The sequence below is a fragment of the Macaca fascicularis genome, chromosome 3, assembly GCF_037993035.2.
Source record: "Macaca fascicularis isolate 582-1 chromosome 3, T2T-MFA8v1.1".
Classification (NCBI taxonomy): Eukaryota; Metazoa; Chordata; class Mammalia; order Primates; family Cercopithecidae; genus Macaca; species Macaca fascicularis.
Window position 1 is genome coordinate 145,034,884 of NC_088377.1, and position 19,841 is coordinate 145,054,724.

The 19,841-nt window shown below is 39.2% G+C and overlaps 1 protein-coding gene across 3 annotated transcripts in view; it reads right to left on the reverse strand.

Moving 5' to 3' along the window:
- RELN (reelin) overlaps nucleotides 1–19,841 on the reverse strand; it is a 510,762-nt gene that overhangs the window by 31,765 nt on the left and 459,156 nt on the right. For all 3 annotated transcript variants that reach the window (XM_005550435.4, XM_065542420.1, XM_045387530.2), the window contains exons 47-51: nucleotides 18,528–18,668; nucleotides 17,124–17,301; nucleotides 14,735–14,928; nucleotides 10,589–10,845; nucleotides 7,152–7,306 (exon numbers count right to left, since the gene is read on the reverse strand). In XM_005550435.4, the coding sequence (XP_005550492.3) occupies nucleotides 7,152–7,306; nucleotides 10,589–10,845; nucleotides 14,735–14,928; nucleotides 17,124–17,301; nucleotides 18,528–18,668 (925 nt within the window). The remainder of the gene's footprint in view (nucleotides 1–7,151; nucleotides 7,307–10,588; nucleotides 10,846–14,734; nucleotides 14,929–17,123; nucleotides 17,302–18,527; nucleotides 18,669–19,841) is intronic.

A 19,841-nucleotide genomic window follows, 5' to 3' on the forward strand; every position in this document is an offset into this window, starting at 1 on the left:
AAACAAGGTACAGCACCCTTCATTGATGGTGATAGCCATGATGTGACATTGCTGTTATTACAGTGGGATTTAGGTAGACAGAATAAATTGGTTCACATAAAATCTTGGCCTAAATATTAGCCCAAGTTGATGTTGACATTAATGCTAATCATGCCTTTGTTTTCCTTTTTTTTTTTTTCTCCAGAAACATCCAAATGTTCTTGTAAAAAAAAAAAAAAAAGTAGAGGCTGGGGGCCATGACTCACGCCTGTAATCCCAGCACTTTGGGAGGCCGAGGTGGGCGGATCACGAGGTCAGGAGTTCGAGACCAGCCTGACCAACATGGTGAAACCCTGTCTCTACTAAAAATAAAAAATTAGTCGGGCATGGTGGTGTGCATCTGTAATCCCAGCTACTCAGGAGCCTGAGGCAGGAGAATTGCCTGAACCCGGGAGGTGGAGGTTACAGTCAGCCAAGACTGTGCCACTGCACTCCAGCCTGGGCAACAGAGTGAGACTCCGTCTCAGAAAAAAAGGTCTTATTTAACCTAAATTTCTAAGTTATAGTTTGTATTTATGGAGAGATGGGTAAGAGGGAAAAAATGTAAAAATAACCATTATAGTTTTAATCTTCTCTTGATGAAACAAATTGCCTAAGTCATAATGATTTAACTCAGGGAGTTATAATCAGTATCCTACATTTTTATTGTTGATATTTTTATTAGTATTTAATCCCAAGCAGGAACACATTTACTCTTATAAAAGTTTCAATTTGAGAGAGAGCTGGCAAGATGGCCGAATAGGAATAGCTCCTGTCTGCAGCTCCCAGCAGGATCAATGCAGAAAGCTGGTGATTTTGGCATTTCCAACTGAGGTACCCAATTCATCCCATTGGGACTGGTTGGACAGTGGGTGCAGCCCACAGAGGACGAACTAAAGCAGGGTGGGGTGTTGCCCCACCCGGGAACTGCAAAGGGTCAGGGAATTTCCCTTTCCTAGCCAAGGGAAGCCGTGAGTGACTGTACCAGGAGGAACAGTGGACTCCGGCCCAGATACTGCGCTTTTCCCCACAGTCTTTGCAACTGGCAAACCAGGAGATTCCCTCCAGTGCCTGGCTTGGCGAGTCCCACCCCCACGGAGCCCAGCAAGGTAAGATTCACTGACTTGAAATTCTCACTGTTAGCACAGCAGTCTGAGGTCGAACTGGGATGCTCAAGCTTGGTGGGGGGAGGGGCATCCACCATTACTGAGGCTTGAGTAGGCGGTTTTCCCTTCACCATGTAAACAGCCACCCAGAAGTCTGAACTGGGTGGAGCCCACCTCAGCTCAGAAAGGCCAATTGCCTCTTTAGATTCTTCCTCTCTGGGCAGGGCATCTCTGGAAAAAAGGCAGCAGCGCCCAGTCAGGGACTTACAGATAAAACCTTCATCTCCCTGGGACAGAGCTCCTAGGGGAAGGGGTGCTGTGGGCACAGCTCAAGTAGACTTAAACATCCCTGCTTGACAGCTCTGAAGAGAGCAGCGGTTCTCCCAGTACAGCATTTGAGCTCTGATAAGGGACAGACTGCCTCCTCAAGTGAAACCCTGACTCCTGTGTATCCTGATTGGGAGACCCCTCCCAGTAAGGGCCGACAGACACCTCATACAGGACAACTCCGCTGACATCTGGCGGGTGCCCCTCTGGGATGAAGCTTCCAGAGGAAGGAACAGGCAGCAATCTTTGCTGTTCTGTAGCCTCTGTTGGTGATACCCAGGCAAACAGGGTCTGAAATGGACCTCCAGCAAACTCCAGCAGAGGGGCCTGACTGTCAGAAGGAAAACTAACAAACAGAAAGGAATAGTATCAATACCAGCAAAAAGGAGGTCCACTCATAAACCTCATCCAAAGGTCACCAGCATCAAAGACCAAAGGTAGATAAATCCACGAAGATGGGGAGAAACCAGCACAAAAAGGCTGAAAATTCCAAAAGCCAAAATGTCTCTTCTCCAAAGGATCACAACTCCTCGCCAGTAAGGGAACAAAATGGGATAGAGAATGAGTTTGATGAATTGACAGAAGTAGGCTTCAGAAGGTGGGTAATAAACTCCTCCAAGCTAAAGGAGCATGTTCTAACCCAATGCAAGGAAGCTAAAAACCTTGAAAAAAGGTTAGATGAATTGCTAACTAGAATAACCAGTTTAGAGAAGAACATAAATGACCTGATGGTACTGAAAAACAAAGCACGAGAACTTCGTGAAGCATACACAAGTATCAATAGCCAAATTGATCCAGTGGAAAAAAGAATATCAGAGACTGAAGATCAAATCAATGAAATAAAGCGAGAAGACAACATTAGAGAAAAAAGAGTGAAAAGAAATGAACAAAGCCTCCAGGAAATATGGGACTATGTGAAAAGACCAAATCTATGTTTGATCGGTTTATCTGAAAGTGACGGGGAGAATGGAACCAAGTTGGAAAACACTCTTCAGGATAGTACCCAGGAGAACTTCCCCAACCTAGCAAGACAGGCCAACATTCAAATTCAGGAAATACAGAGAACACCACAAAGATATTCCTCAAGAAGAGCAACCCCAAGACACATAATCGTCAGATTCACCAAGGTTGAAATGAAGGAAAAAATGTTAAGGGCAGACAGAGAGAAAGGTCAGGTTATCCACAGAGGGAAGCCCATCATACTAAGAGCGGATCTCTCTGCAGAAACTCTACAAGCCAGAAGAGAGTTGAGGCCAATATTCAACATTCATAAAGAAAAGAATTTTCAACTCAGAATTACACATCCAGCCAAACTAAGCTTCATAAGCGAAGGAGAAATAAAATATTTAACAGACAAGCAAATGCTGAGAGATTTTGTCACCACCAGGCCTGCCTTACAAGAGCTCCTGAAGGAAGACTTACATGGAAAGGAAAAACCAGTACCAGCCACTGCAAAAACATACCAAATTGTGAAGACCACTGATGCTATGGATAAACTGCATCAACTAACGGGCAAAATAACCATCTTGCATCATAATGACAGGATCAAATTCACACATAACAATATTAACCTTAAATGTAAATGGGCTAAATGCCCCAATTAAAAGACATAGACTGGCAAATTGGATGAAGAGTCAAGACCCATCTCACGTGCAAAGACATCCATAGGCTCAAAATAAAGGGATGGAGGAATATTTACCAAGCAAACAGAAAGCACAAAAAAGAAGGGGTTGCAATCCTAGTCTCTGATAAAACAGACTTTAAACCAACAAAGTTCAAAAGAGACAAAGACCGGCATTACATAATGGTAAAGGGATCAATGCAACAAGAAGAGCTAGCTATCCTAAATATATATGCACCCAATACAGGAGGACCCAGATTAATAAAGCAACTTCTTAGAGACCTACAAAGAGACTTAGACTTCCACACATTAATAGTGGGAGATTTTAATACCCCACTGTCAGTATTAGATCAACGAGAATCAGCGAGACAGAAAATTAACAAGGGTATCTAGGACTTGAACTCACCTCTGGACCAAGCAGACCTAATAGACATCTACAGAACTCTCCACCTCAAATCAACAGAATGTACATTCTTCTCAGCACCACATCACACCACATAGTTTGAAGTAAAGCACTCCTCAGCAAATGTAAAAGAACAGAAATCATAACAAATTGTCTCTCAGACCACAGTGCAATCAAATTAGAACTCAAGATTAAGAAACTCACTCAAAACCACACGACTACATGGAAACTGAACAACCTGCTCCTGAATGACTACTGGGTAAATAACGAAATGAAGGCAGAAATAAAGATGTTCTTTGAAACCAATGAGAATAAAGACACAACATACCAGAATCTCTGGGACACATTTAAAGCAGTGTGTAGAGGGAAATTTATAGCACTAAATGCCCACAAGAGAAAGCAGGAAGGATCGAAAATCAACATCCTAACATCACAAGTAAAAGAACTAGAGAAGCAAGAACAAACAAATTCAAAAGCTAGCAGAAGACAAGAAATAACTAAGATCAGAGCGGAACTGAAGGAGCTAGAGACACGAAAAGCCCTTCAAAAAAATGAATGAATCCAGGAGCTGGTTTTTTTGAAAAGATCAACAAAATAGACCACTAGTGAGACTAATAAAGAAGAAAAGAGAGAAGACTCAAATAGACGCGATAAAAAATGATAAAGGGGATATCACCACTGATCCCACAGAAATACAAACTACCATCAGAGAATACTATCAACACCTCTATGCAAATAAACTAGAAAACCTAGAAGAAATGAATAAATTCCTGGACACTTACACTCTCCCAAGACTAAACCAGGAAGAAGTTGAATCCCTGAAAAGACCAATAGCAGGCTCTGAAATTGAGGCAATAATTAATAGCCTACAACCAAAAAAAGCCCAGGACCAGATGGATTCACAGCCAAATTCTACCAGAGGTACAAAGAGGAGCTGGTACCATTCCTTCTGAAACTATCCCAAACAATAGAAAAAGAGGGAATCCGCCCTAACTCATTTTATGAGGCCAGCATCATCCTGCTACCAACACCTGGCAGAGACACCACAAAAAAAAGAAAATTCCAGGCCAATATCCCTGATGAATATCGATGCGAAAATTCTCAATAAAATACTGGCAAACCAAATCCAACAGCACATCAAAAAGCGTATCCACCAAGATCAAGTTGGCTTCATCCCTGGGATGCGAGGCTGGTTCAATACACAAGTCAATAAATGTAATCCATCACATAAACAGAAACAATGACAAAAATCCCATGATTATCTCAATAGATGCAGAAAAGGCCTTCGACAAAATTCAATAGCCCTTCATGTTAAAAACTCAGTAACTAGGTATTGATGGAATGTGTCTCGAGCTATTTATGACAAACCTACAGCCAATATCATAGTGAATGGGCAAAAGCTGGAAGCATTCCCTTTGAAAACAGGCACAAGTCAAGGATGCCCTCTCTCACCTGTCTCTCCTATTCAACACAGTATTGGACGTTCTGGCCAGGGCAATCAAGCAAGAGAAAGAAATAAAGGGTATTCAATTAGGAAAAGAGGAAGTCAAATTGTCTCTGTTTGCAGATGACATGATTGAATATTTAGAAAACCCCATTGTCTCAGCCCCAGATCTCCTTCAGCTGATAAGCAACTTCAGCAAAGTCTCAGGATACAAAATCAATGTACAAAAATCACAAACATTCCTATAAACCAATAACAGACAAACAGCCAATTCATGAGTGAATTCTCATTCACAATTGCTACAAAGAGAATCAAATACCTAGGAATCCAACTTACAAGGGATGTGAAGGACCTCTTCAAGGAGAACTACAAACCACTGCTCAACGAAATAAGAGAGGATGCAAACAAAGGGAAAAACATTCCATGCTGATGGTTAGGAAGATCCAGTATTGTGAAAATGGCCATACTACCCAAAGTAATTTATAGATTTAATGCTATCCCCATCAAGCTACCATTGACTTTCTTCACAGAACTGGAAAAAACTACTTTAAATTTCATATGGAACCAAAAAAGAGCCCACATAGCCAGGACAATCCTAAGCAAAAAGAACAAAACTGGAGGCATCATGCTGCCTGACTTCAAACTATACTATAAGGCAACAGTAACAAAAACAACACGGTACTGGTACCAAAACAGATATATAGACCAATGGAACAGAATGGAGGCCTCAGAAATAACACCACACATCTACAACCATCTGATCTTTGACAAACCTGACAAAAGCAATGGGGAAAGGATTCCCTATTTAATAAGTGGTGTTGGGAAAACTGGCTAGCCATAAGCAAAAAACTGAATCTGGATCCCTTCCTTACACCTTATACAAAAATTAAGATGGATTAAAGACTTAAATGTTGAGACCTAAAATCATAACCCTAGAAGAAAACCTAGGCAATGCCATTCAGGACATAAGTATGGGCAAAGACTTCATGACTAAAACACCAAAAGCAATGGCAACAAAAGCCAAAATTCACAAATGGGATCTAGTTAAACTAAAGAGATTCTGCACAGCAAAATAAACTATTATCAGAGTGAACAGGCAACCTACAGAATGGGAGAAATTGCAATCTATCCATTTGACAAAGGGCTAATATCCAGAATCTACAAAGACCTTAAAGAAATTTATAAGAAAAAAACAACCCCTTCAAAAAGTGGTCGAAGGATATGAACAGACAATTCTCAAAAGAAGACATTTATGTGGCCAACAAACATATGACAAAATGCTCATCATCACTGGTCATCGGAGAGATGCAAATCAAAACCACATTGAGATACCATCTCATGCCAGTTAGAATGACGATCATTAAAAAGTCAGGAAACAACAGATGCTGGAGAGGCTGTGGAGAAATGGGAATGCTTTTACACTGTTGGTGGGAGTGTAAATTAGTGCAATCATTGTGGAAGACAGTGTGGTGATTCCTCAAGGATCTAGAACTAGAAATACCATTTGACCCAGCAATCCCATTACTGGGTATATACCCAAAGGATTAGAAATCATTCTACTATAAAGACACAGCACACGTATGTTTATTAAGGCACTCTTCACAATAGCAAAGACTTGGAACCAACCCAAATGCCCATCAATGACAGACTGGATAAAGAAAATGTGGCCACATATACACCATGGAATACTATGCAACCATAAAAAAGATGAGTTCATGTCCTTTGTAGGGACATGGATGAAGCTGGAAACCATCGTTCTCAGCAAACTAATACAAGAACAGAAAACCAAACACCACATGTTCTCATAGGTGGGAGTTGAACAACAAAAACACTCGGATACAGGGAGGGGAACATCACATACTGGTGCCTGTCGGGAAGTGGGGGAGGGATAGCATTAGGAGAAATACCTAATGTAGATGACGGTTTGATGTGCAGCAAACCACCATGCCACATGTATACCTATGTAACAAACCTGCATGTTCTGCACATGTACTTCAGAGCTTAGAGTATAATAAAAAAGATTTTAAAAAGTTTCAACTTGAAATACTTCAGAAATAAAATACTTTTAATCATTAAGCAATATGTAGTTGAGTTGTATATTACTTTAATAGTAAATTTTACTTTTCAAAATATAAAGTCAATGAAATATGAGATTATCTTTTCTCTGATATTTTTGATTTGTTATATTGCTAATGTATGGTTGTTTATATAGCCAAGATCATAACATTTCACCTTGAATTGCATAATCCAGCCTTCAGTGGGAGTCAGGTCGTGGGTCACTGCATATACCTCCCGTCCGTCATGACTGCCACAGAGCATCACACCATCAGGGGACTCACAGAATCTCTCTACTGTGCAATCATCATGGAATAGCCAGTGCTCATTCACTTAAAACAGAGAACAAATTTTTATGACAAATCTGTGACAAAAATACTTTAAGCAATACATAGAATTATTTTAAGTAGAAACTGCTCATGTTGTATATACTCTATAGACAAAACACTAATGTAAACACATTGTTTCAGGAATGTAAATACTAGGAGGATTGCGATATATGCCCTTTGTCTGATATTAGTACACACACAACCATAGATATTAGTCTGCACATGAAAAAAAGCATATTGTATGCATTGTAAATGAAAAACAAAAGGAAATAACTAATTTTTTGACAGATATTTCACTTTTTAGGTAGCATATAAAGAAGGAGAGATAATTTTAATAACAGGATAGGGAAGAGGGTTCATTACTTCTATTCAAATTCTGAAAGTATTATCTGGGTAACTAAAAAGCTTGTAACGAATTTTTTTATAGCTTTATCGAGATATAATTGATACACAAAAATTACACATATTTAAAATATACATCTTGGCTGGGTATGGTGGCTCATGCCCGTAATCCCAGCACTTTGAAATGCTGAAGTGGGAGGATTGCTTAAGGCCAGCCTGGGCAACATAGCAAGATCCTGACTGCTGGAAAAAAAAAAATTAGCTGATGTGGCAGTTCACACCCATAGTCTCAACTACTCAGGAGGCTGCTTGAGTCCAGGAGTTTAGGGCTGCAGTAATTTGTGATTGTGTCACTGCACTCCAGCCTGGGAAGCAGAGTGAGACCCTATCTCTAAAAAATTTGTTTTTAAAAATGAAATATACATCTTGATGACTTTGGAAATATGCACACCCTATGATACTATCACCACAAGCAAGGTACCAAATCGATCCATCACTTTCAAAAATTTCCTTGTATTCTTTTGTGTGTGTGTGTGTGTTTTTTTGTTGTTGTTGGGGGGTTGCTGTTTAGAACACCTCACAAGAGACATATCCTCTTAACATATTTTCAGTGCACAAGATCATCCTGTCAACCATAGACACTATGTCGTACAACAGATCTCTAGAACTTATTTCTTTTGCATGACAGAAACTTTATAGCTATTGAAAAAGTATTCCTCATTTCCCCTTTCCCCAGATCCTGGCAACCACCCTATTTAATTAGATAAACAAATGATTTTTGAGTTTAAGAAATGAGTTCATAACAAATGAGTTTATAACAAACTTGTTATAAAGGCTAATTTTAAGTCCTAAAATGTGAAGCCATATTTAATTTGGACAAAATTAAAATAAAATATTATTAAAGAGATTATTTAAGAAATTAGGATTCCAAGATAATACTGTTATAAATTTACCTTGGTAATGCTCTTAATATTTGATTATTTAGGTATGGATATTCAAGTATTCTGGATAAATATTTCTTTTAATAAGTCTTGACTCCTAAACCTGATTAACAGTTAACACTTTGAGGAAATGTACTCCGCAAAATACTACTGAAGGAATAGATTTGGAAGAGTCTAAAGAAAACCTAAGTAGTAAGACTATGAATTGATTAATGCAGAGTACATCTTATGTGTTGATCCTCTCTCTCTCTCTCCCCCTCTCTCTCTCTGATTGTAAACTCACTTATGTAAACCATTATACAGGAAAAAAATGAATGAGTAATGAAGCAAAGTTCTGAACCAGATCTATGTAAGCAAATTTCAGTAACCTTCTTAAGAGAATATGACACTTAGTAGTGGTGAGGGACATTTTAAGCTTTTTCTGTTTACAAGTTTTTGTTTTTTTTTTTAAACAAGAGTGTTTCAAAGTAAATATCTGCTGTTATGTTATGCCACATAATATACTAATAAATGAATTAGTGAAATTAACCTAAATATCCAGTATTATTGAGTATATAGCTACTAAAATTTTATATTCAAAGATATCTAAGGATATGAGGAAATGATAAGGATTTAATTATAAACAAAAAAAGAAGCTATGACATATATAAGACTATAATTTTGTTAAAAATATGTTTATGTAAATGTACTCTAAGAATATATGCCAAAATATTGACAATGGTTATCCCCTGAGTGATTTTTATTTTCATCCTTATGATTTTATGTATTTTCTCAGTTTCACATTTTGAACATGTATACTTTTACAATAAAATATTAACTGAAATTAAAATTTTTAAAATTCTTCAAGTTTCGATTTTTTTTTTCCAGGACATGCTGTTCCTCCGGAAGATTCTTATCAGTCTTACTATTGTAAAAATGACTGTCCTTTCCATGCAAGATGCTAGGGGCTGAGCTGGGTGTGACAGAGTTCCACTGTCTGAATCAATACTGGCATAATAGTATATCTATCTTTACTGTTTAGATACATGTTAGTATGAGATATATAATGAATATCACTGCTTTATCTGAAGATGCCATGTTTCATGTAGTATAACCAAATACATGGCATGGCAAAGATACATACTTAATACAAGACACCACTTTTTATAAAGACCAGAATAGTGTCATGAAATGAAAACATTAAAAATGAGAGGATAGGCTGGGCGTGGTGGCTCATGCCTGTAATCTCAGCACTTTAGGAGGCCGAGATAGGCAGATCACCTGAGGCTAGGAGTTCGAGACCAGCCTCGCCAACATAGTGAAACCCCATCTCTACTAAAATTACAAAATTAGCTGGGCATGGTGGTGCATGCCTGTAATCCCAGCTAGTCTGGAGGCTGAGGCAGGAGAATTGCTTGCACCTGGGAGGAAGAGGTTGCAGTGAGCTGGGACTGTGCCATTGCACTCCAGCCTAGGCAAAATAATGAAACTGTCTTTAAAAAAAAAGAGAGGAATACAAAGCGGTCCTTCCTGCTTCACCAGTATCATTGAAAACCCCTATGGGGAATGAATGGTAACAAGCAAGACTTGGGACATGACCTAAGACATGAAATGCAAATGTGTCTGCCCTGTAGCAAAACAAAATACTTGTCTTCAGATATTAAAACAAATGACTGGGAAATGTCATTTGTTGGGTAGAAGATTTGGGTAGAAATCTTTGGCTTTCTACCCAAACTAGAAAACAGGAAACACTGAAAATTTTCTAAGAAAAGAAAATCATCCTGTTAATAAAATTATAGATTGCTATATTTAAAAAACACACTAGCTGGCTTGAATGAAAGAAAAGATTTAGTTAAAATGCCAACCAGGAAGGCTGAGAGGAACAAAAGGATGACACCCTTTTCAGTGTTTCTGCACCACTGGAACATTTGAAAAGGTTCCACACTTCGCCCCTTTGAAAAGACCCAAATCCAAACCACTGCATTTCCACTGGGCTTTTTATTTAGTGCTGTGCATAATTTACCTGAAGTTTTGTCTTCCATAAACATGTCAAAGGCAATCCTCCCGACAGGGCCGGCGTCTGCAGGGGAGCGCTCGTGCTGGGGCACTGGGGCGCTGCTGAAGGTGTCCAGCATAACGGTCCTTTGGTCAGCAGAGCCTGAGATGAGGACATTGTCAATGGCCCAGTCGTTCTGATCCAGGCCATCATGTCTTGGCTGCCACCAGCGGAAGCGAGTGGCAATCTCTTTAGCATCAGGAGGGAGAAGGATATTCACAAATCTATAGGAAAATGATGGGGGAGGGTGTGGGAAAGAACCCTTGTCAAATATCTTGAGTAAAAGATTTACAACCAGCCATAAGATACTATATGTCACATGGTAGGTGAGGGAAGGACATTAGCTAAAATAATTTTCAAAAACCACAATTAACTGGCTTAATTTTATGAAGTCTCAGTAGTCACTAAATTGAGGGAAATAGAATGTGAACAGATTCAAGTATCCTGGAACTACCAATTGGTTCTGTCTGTGGGCAGGCTTTGGAGGGACTGCACAGTTTTTTGCATACCTGGTTGGTATCTGTAGGCCTAGAGTATATGCACTTTGGTAAACATAAGCCAAAATGCTGACTTTTTTCTGTCACCTAGTGTTTGGCTTCTTCTGCTTCCTTCCCTGGCATCTTGTTTTTACTCTGTTTCCGTGAGTGCTGGCAAGTGACTTGGGGTATGGACACTGGATTGTGGGAGGACATTTGGACTGTCAGCCTGAGGGTACCAGGTCCATTATCAGTTGTCTATGGTGCAGACATTGACTTTGTTTATATGCTTTGTTGAAAATATTTAAAATTCTATATATTCATAGAAAATGTCATGTGAGAACCATGGGCTAGCAAGCCCAGCATGCTATCTATCCCTGTCTCACTCACCAGGGACAGACATGGAAAAATGTGGCTCCATGCTCCAACAGGAAACTGAATTAGCTAGAAATGAGGTCTAAAATGCCCCTTAATCACAATTATATATGAAAACCCAGGAACATATCAACCTTTTGTATTTATATTCATAACTCATAAAATCTGTCAGGGAAGATAACGTCCTTAGATTTACCATCCTCCTCACAAAGTATTTTTTTTTTTTCCCTGAGACAGAGATCTCACTCTGCTGCCCAGGCTGGAGTACAATGGTGCAATCTTGGCTCACTGCAACCTCTGCTTCCTGGGTTTAAGCAATTCTCCTGCCTCAGCCTCCCGAGTAGCTGGAGTTACAGGCGCGCATGCCACCACGCCTGGCTAATTTTTGTATTTTTAGTAGAGACGGGGTTTCACCATGTTGACCAGGCTGGTTTCTAACTCCTGACCTCAGGTGATCCACCCACCTCGGCCTCCCAAAGTGCTGGGATTACAGGAATGAGCTACCGTGCCCAGCCAGTATCATCTTATTTTTTTTAAATCTATACTAATCTACCTCCCTTTAACCTCAAGGGATGCCTCTTAGTGTTTGCAAAGTTCCAAGGCAAGGCAACCAGTCCAAGTTCATCCCATGAAGCTCTTTAAACTGAGGGCTGCAGTGACAGTTGTTTTAATTCTTGCCTTTCACATTAAAGAGGTTTCATTACATTAGTTTTGTTTATACAATATATCCTTGTTGATTTTATTTTTCCTTCCTTTTTGTTTTCTGTCTTCCTTGAGGTACAGTGACCAGAACAGTAGGTAGTATTCCAGATGGAGGCCAACCAAGATTCATTCACAGGTAGGATGCTTTTAGTTGGATTTCTACAACTTGAATTTTAAATACTTTTTTCTATTATGCCATCATTCTATGCACCCTTTGGGCCATGATAGCCTAATGGATCTTAGTCTTAAGGAAGAACAGTGTAGACTAGAAAGTATGAAACTTAGACCCTCACCTGTGCGGGTACTGGCAGCCGGGAGACATCACCCTTTAGGCAGAGTCTTTTCCAAAGTCTATTTCCTCATTTTTGTCAATTTTGAAGCTCATTTGTCCTCCCTGCACCTTTTTTTTTCTTTTTTGGTATGCTTATCTTATGAGATGTTCCTAAAATTTACCTCTATTGGTTTGGCATGTTTAATTACGTACTATCCAAAATCTGTCAGTTTCTGGAGGGGATACACAATCACGCTTCTTCACCCAGAGCAGTTATCTTTTACCTCTAGTTTTTCTTTCCTATTTCTAAATTAGTTTTTATTTTCTCTGATAAATCTTTGACCACATTTAAAAAATCTCTGGAATGGAAATTTACCTAAGGCTACTTGAAAGTCTAAATAAATTATGACCACTGTTCCTACCTCAATTTGTTTCCCCTTCAGAGAACTAAAGTAGATTAGACAGTTATGCTTTTACCCTACAGAAACATAACTCTCTTCTCCTTGTATGTTATGCTGCTTAAGTGTTCAGGAACTCATACTTGAGGTTTTTATAAATTCCTCCATCACGATGAAGAAAGCAGTTTACTTTGCTTGTCTGTTATCTCCTACTAATAGTTGAGCACAGGGTACTCTGTACCACTTGGCTTCTAGTTGGATTCCTTTATTGGCATCCAACTTTAATGCAAGTGGAAGATTTAAAAGTTTTTGCTTGTGGCAAAAACTACTGGTATTTCCTCAATGGCCATTCTCCCTTTCTTCCTTCCTAATAGGAGCCTGCCTTTTTATCCAGGTGACTGGTTGCCCAGAATAAAGACAGCATGTCCAGCCTTCCTTGCATCTGGGGGTGGCTATGTGGCTAAATTCTATAGCTAATGGAATATAAAAGGAAGTATGTGCAGCTGTTAGGAAATGTCCTTGAAGAGAGAGCACACCCTTCTCGCCTCAACCTCTTTCCTATAGACTGTAAAGTTGGGGAGCTAGTGGCCCTTTTGGACCATGAGATGAAAGTCACATGCTGAGTGGGGCAGAACAATAAGACAGGAGGAACCTGGGTCACTGGTGCTTGTGGAGCCACTATAGCAGTCCTGGAGTAGTTTTTTTTTGGGGGGGATGTAATTTACATAGGAGAGAGAGAAAAAATTGTTATTTTGTGTTTCCTGCCATTGATAGCTGAACCTATTCTTAACTGATATATTGAATTTAAATTATCATTTATAAGATTCTTTTTATTTTACTCAAATTTTAGCCCATATCTGGCTTGCCATGCATTAAAGGATTATCTATGTTTCTTTCTTTCTTTTTTTTTTTTTAAAAGATGGGGTCTTACTCTGTCACCCAGGCTAGAGTGTAGTGCCACAATCATAGCTTACTGCAGCCTCAAACTCCTAGGCTCAAGCAATCCTCCTGCCTCAGCCTCCTGAGTGGCTGGGACTATAGGCACATGCCACCACACCCAGGTAATTTTTTTTTTTTTTTGGGGGGAAAGGTGTCTTGCTTTGCTGCCCAGGCTGGTCTTGAACCCCTGGCTTCAAGTGATCCTCCTGCCTTGGCTTCCCAAAGTGCTGGGATTACAGGTGTGAGACACCATGCCCAGCATGTGTTTCCTGTCTGGGTTCTATTTATTTCCTCTTCTCTTCGGCCTCCCCTTGGACCCTGCCTTTCTCTGTCTCTTTCTCATTCTTTCTCTCTTCTCTTTTCTTACCCTCGTCCTCCTCCTACTTTACTGAATATGCTATTTTCCTTCTTAACAACTCTTTGACATTTCTAATTGGTCATATTCATTGCATTTGGCCCTTCAATAATTTTTTTTAAATGACCCATACGTTGTGTTTATTCAAGGTTTTTAAATAAGGAGTTTAAAAATAATCTCTAGGCTTCTTAAGGATATTTACATTTTATTGTGTTTCTTTGCTTTCCAGTCCAAAATTCTCTAAAAACGGAGTGAACACTATATAAATATTTATTTATTTTTCTGTTTCCATTTTCCCAAAGCATTGCTGAAATTAATTATAATATACTAGTTAATTTCTGTGGGTTTTTGCACTGGGTTTATTCACCATTGGCATTGTGGTAGAATATTTCGTCTTATTCTGGGATGTGAAAACTAGTTGTTCTTAAAAACCCAAACCAGCTATTTATCCAGCTCAGAAACGCTTCTTCATTTCAGTCTCAGAGGCATCCTCTACTGAGGCATAAGTCTGAGGTCCCCCTCAGTCTCCTGTGATTGATTGCTGGTAGCAATCTTTGCTCAACGTACTCGTTATTAGATATCAAATCAAATACAAACCCGGGCTTACTGTACTGGTCATAGAAAATCTCCATGAGCAGGTTCCAGGTAATGCCTCCATTGACAGAATATTCCAAGAGAACACCTTGGTTACGGTTGTTTGGTGTAATCAGGCACCCATACATGAAGTAAAACTGGATGAACTCAGCATTAGTGAGGTTTAGATCCACAGTGACTAATAATCGACTACAACCCTAAGAAAAAGAAGTAAAATGAAACAAAAAACAAAAAAAACAGTGATAAGGAATCTCAGTTGCAGGTTATAGATTTTCTATGGTTTTTTTTTTTTTTTTTGAGACAGGGTCTTGCTTTGTCATCTAGGCTGGAGTGCAGTGGCACCATCACAGCTCACTGCAGCCTTGACCTCCTGGGTTCAAGCGATCCTCCCACCTCAGCCTCCCAAGTGGCTGGGACTACAGGTGCATGCCTCCATGTCTAGCTAATTTTTTGTAGAGACAGGGTTTCGTCATGTTGTCCAGGCTGGTCTTGAACTCCTGGGCTCAAATGATCTACCTTCCTCGGCCTCCCAAAGTGCTGGTATTTCCTTTCTTTTAATATTTATTTTGTAATACAAGCCACACAGTATTGTAGCACTGATTTTCTGACCCTGTTTCTTACTATGTGGGCTCTTAGTATTTTGCCTAGTACACAGTAGGTACCTAGCACATGTTTGCTGAACTTTGAAATTTCGGCATTCAAGACTTATTTACAGAGAACAACGTATTCCAAGATGATTTTCTCTTTTTATTTTTCCTTTTTTTAATATGAAAGTTTATTTGGGCCAAGGTTGAGTACTGCAGTCCAGGATACATTTCCAAGTTGTCTTGGCTGTTTTTTATTTTTCATAAGCAAGATGAGAGCTGGAACTAAGATAACTGTCCTTTATTTTTATTAAACTCTCTCCAGTTATTTTCAGACATTTATTAGATTTTTACAAATGAATCAACCACTAAGAAAATAGCACGTTGAGATGACTATTTTATTATTATTGTTATTTAATTTTTTGAGACAGAGTCTGGCTGGAGTGCAGTGGTGCAATCTTGGCTCACTGCAACCTCCATCTCCTGGGTTCAAGTGATTCTCTTGCCTCAGCCTCCCAAGTAACTGGGACCACAGATGTGTGCTACCATACCCGGCTGATTTTTGTATTTTTAATGGAGCTGGGGTTTCACAGTGTTGGCCAGGCTGGTCTTGAACTCCTGACCTCAGGTGATCTGCCCACCTCGGCCTCCCAAAGTTCTGGGATTATAGGCGTGAGCCACTGTGCCTGTAAGTAGATGACTATTTTAATATGAAATTTAAAAATAGCCACATCTGGAAATTTTATAATTATAGAGATAATCTCTAATTATTGTAATGTTTTACATTTACACTTTAACATAATTTAATGGCATCTGTATTAATTTATTAATGTTGATATATGGATTTGTTTTAGTTGAACATATGTGAAAAACTACTTTTAGTTCTAAGTGAGAAAAAGTATCCTGAACACTGCATTCTTTGTCAGTGGTGATGATTATAAAAAGCCTATATGCTATATGTCATCTTGTTACTCGAGCTAAAATGTTGAATATAAATAATGCACTTCATTGGCACAACTGTAAACTCTAAGGTAGGGCATGCTAAGGAAGTAAAAAGCTGGCAGTAAATTTGTTATTTTACAACACTAATTTGTCTATCTAATCATGGTATAAAAGAAATTGTATTTTAAACAGAGTCGCCTTTGGCAGAAAAGTAGAGTGACTATAACATTTCTCAAAGAAAGTTTCGAACCTTGCTGCTGTCACTCACAAGAAAATATGCTACACCTACAGATGTCTAGTAATGTCTAATAATTATTCTTTCCTGGATAATCTATACAAATGATTCATTGTTGTTAATAAATTCAGGAACCATTGCAGCTCATTTTCCAGATTTTTGGCTCCTTAAATGCAAAATCTGTTGCAAGCTCAAGAGTTGTCAATTAAAAGGGCTCCATGCAGATGGAAGATTGCACAAGTGCTCTTTTCCAAGACAAACATTCACTCACATTCTTTTATAATGTGTACTTAAATATGCCCTGTGCTGACACTACCCTGAATAATTAAATTGTCTCAACTGATTTGTGGTAGAAAAATCCTGGGAATGATTAGTATTTTCTGATTCTTTAGTATAAAGCATAGCATAAAGTTATACTATATTTATTTTCTGATTACTTAGTATAAAGTATAGTATAAAGTTATCTTTACAGTATAAAGATTTGTATAAAGTTGCAAGTTCAGATCAGGGTTGTACATTTAGGGTAACTAACTCTGCATCTTGGTTTACCCATTAAACTTCAGAAGAGAGTCAGCTATTTGGAAGGAACTTAAGAGGAGCAGAAATGAATAACCAGCAGCCAAACACTCACCCCACTGAAATGGAGAGCCATTCCTGACGCCACGGCTCCACACACTGTACTCAATTTCCCTCCATTCACAGTCAGCCAGTTCTGGTTGGATGGAGCTCGATTGAAATTGTCTTTGAGTTGGGTTGGAAGAGAGGTCTCAGGGTCATCACAGTACAGGCCACCCCACTGTTCATCACAGCTGGGTGCAGAGCAGGAGAGAGGAAAAGTCAACATCAGACAAAGCCCCTGCAAGCTTGTTCTCAAATTAGTGAAGACTACTCTTTTCCTAGTCCAAGATGATGAAAAGTTACTGATTTTCAGAGAGCTTGCCAGAATTCACCTGCTCTCCTTAACTGTGCTTTAGGTTACAAATAATCTATGAATTAACTAACTCTAACATTTCCTAAGGTAGTGATTCAACGTTACAGGTGAAGAGGAAGAAGCAACTTCGAAGAGTCTACTAAAGGCCCATCTCTTATATCACAGAGCTCTGAATGGCTGATAAACAATGGGAGCTGCCAAAGTAAACTGGTAGGTCCGAATAATTTACGAAATTGGTCTTTTTAACAGAGGCTTTGAGCCACTTAGGAATCCAAGGGGCTATGGTTCTAACAGCAGAAGATACTTTGGACAATAACTGTTGCTTCTTATCAAAAGACTGACTTCCCTGTTTAGGGTGGAAGGGAACATGAATATAGGACTAGGAGGCTCAGGGGTCTCAAGGGTTGTCCTGGGTATAGGCTAAAATCATTAGCCAAAAATAGACTTCCCAGGTGTATGGGGAAAGCATCTTCATTCATACTTCCCCATTAAACAGGATAATCTCGAAAATACAGTATAGAGGCCCACACACCATGGGTCTCTATGCTTTACATACACACACACACACACCCCCCTTCATTTAAATTATTCCAAATATGCTGAGGTTCTCTAAGAGTAATATAATAGGCCTGTCCATCAAGTACCTCTGGTAAATTGACCAGACATCTACATACTTTCTTAGGCAAACAACACGGCAATATAAACAAACAACAACAAATGCATATCCTTACATATATTCAGACCTAAGTGAGAAAAATACTTATGATGTATTAGTTTTGGCCAGAATTTACTGAACTCCTGAACCTTTTCTAATGTTATTTTCAAGGCTCAAGTGTATTGCAGAAACACAGAAGGAAATAAAATATAGTTAATTATAATTCATCCATCTCCTGACAAGATAGCTATTGTTCAGTTCCTAATCTCTAAGCAAGAATGAAGATACAGTATCCATCAACTTCACTGTTAGCTCAAGATCATATTTCAGAAAAAAATGTATAACTTAAGGAAGCATGGGAGTGATTCAAAAACCAGTTACAGAAAAATCTCCTAGATGGAATGTGAATCAGGAGCTTTCAACAGAAGGAAGAAAAAAAATCGACTTACAAGCAGTTTCCCTGGATGCATCTCCCATGGCCACTACACATGTCTATGCAGCCATCCCCGATATAGACATTATCTATTGCCCACGTCTGCTGCTTGTCAAAGGGAGCTGGTTGATGCCAGCGGAAACGAGTGGCTTGGGACCTTTGAAGAAGATGAGAATTTTAATGAAGATGCTGTGGAAAAGAAAATGTGTTCCAGTATGTTTGAATAAGTGCATGGAGAAGTGTAACACAAAAGCATGTACATTCCTACTTCTTTTCTGAAAAGAACGTTCATTATTACATTTTTTTTTTTTTTTTTTTTTTTTTGAGATGGAGTCTTGCTCTGTTGCCTGGGCTGGAACGCAGTGGTGCCATCTCAGCTCAGTGCAGCCTCCGCCTCCCGGGTTCAAGCAATTCTCCTGCCTCAGCCTCCTGAGTAGCTGGGATTATAGGCATGCACCACAATACCCAGTTAATTTTTGTATTTTAGTGGAGACAGGGTTTCACCATGTTGGCCAGGCTGGTCTTGAACTCCTGACCTAAAGTGATCTGCCCACCTCAGTGTCCCAAAGTGTTGCGATTACATGCATGAGCCACTGTGCCTGGCTGGCCATTATTACAATATTCTATACAAAACATTGTTTATAGTCAAACCAAACCAACCAAACTGATAGCTTGATCATATATTTTAGCCCAGTGATCTTTCTGAGTCTTGTAAAGAACCGACAGTCAGAAACAAAAATGAATCCTAAAACTGGAAGCCTCAGGGGAGCCATGAGCCTTGGATTTCGTGTGGGAAGTACCATGGAGTGACACCAGAGCTGCTGCTAACTTGTAAGTGCAAAATCAGAAAAGATGACCATCCCCGAGCAGCTGCAACCCCTCTGCATTTGGTTTGGGAACAGAAAATGGGCTGGATTTCAGCTTCCCACTTGCTTTCTAATTGGACAGAGAAAATTATACAGAGAAAAGAGAGAGCATAATAAATGAGACCAGACTTACTTTACATCGACACAAAAGCGATATAAGTAAAGCTAAAACAGAGGAAGAAATACATTTGCTCATTCACACAGTTCTGGGGAGTGTCTTGCTCAGAAATACAAAAACACGTGTTTTCAGAGGCACTAGATGGCAGTCAAATCCAAGCAATGCCTCAGGCTCAAGTGCATTGAACATGAAAAGACTTTTAGAGGAACCCATTTGTGTTTATTGATCCATATATGTTCTGTCATTAAGAGACCATTAGTCATTTGACTGAGGAAATATCTGTTTAAGGCAGGACAAAAGACCAAACAACAGGAATGTGTTTGCATTTTCCAAATGAAAATATTTC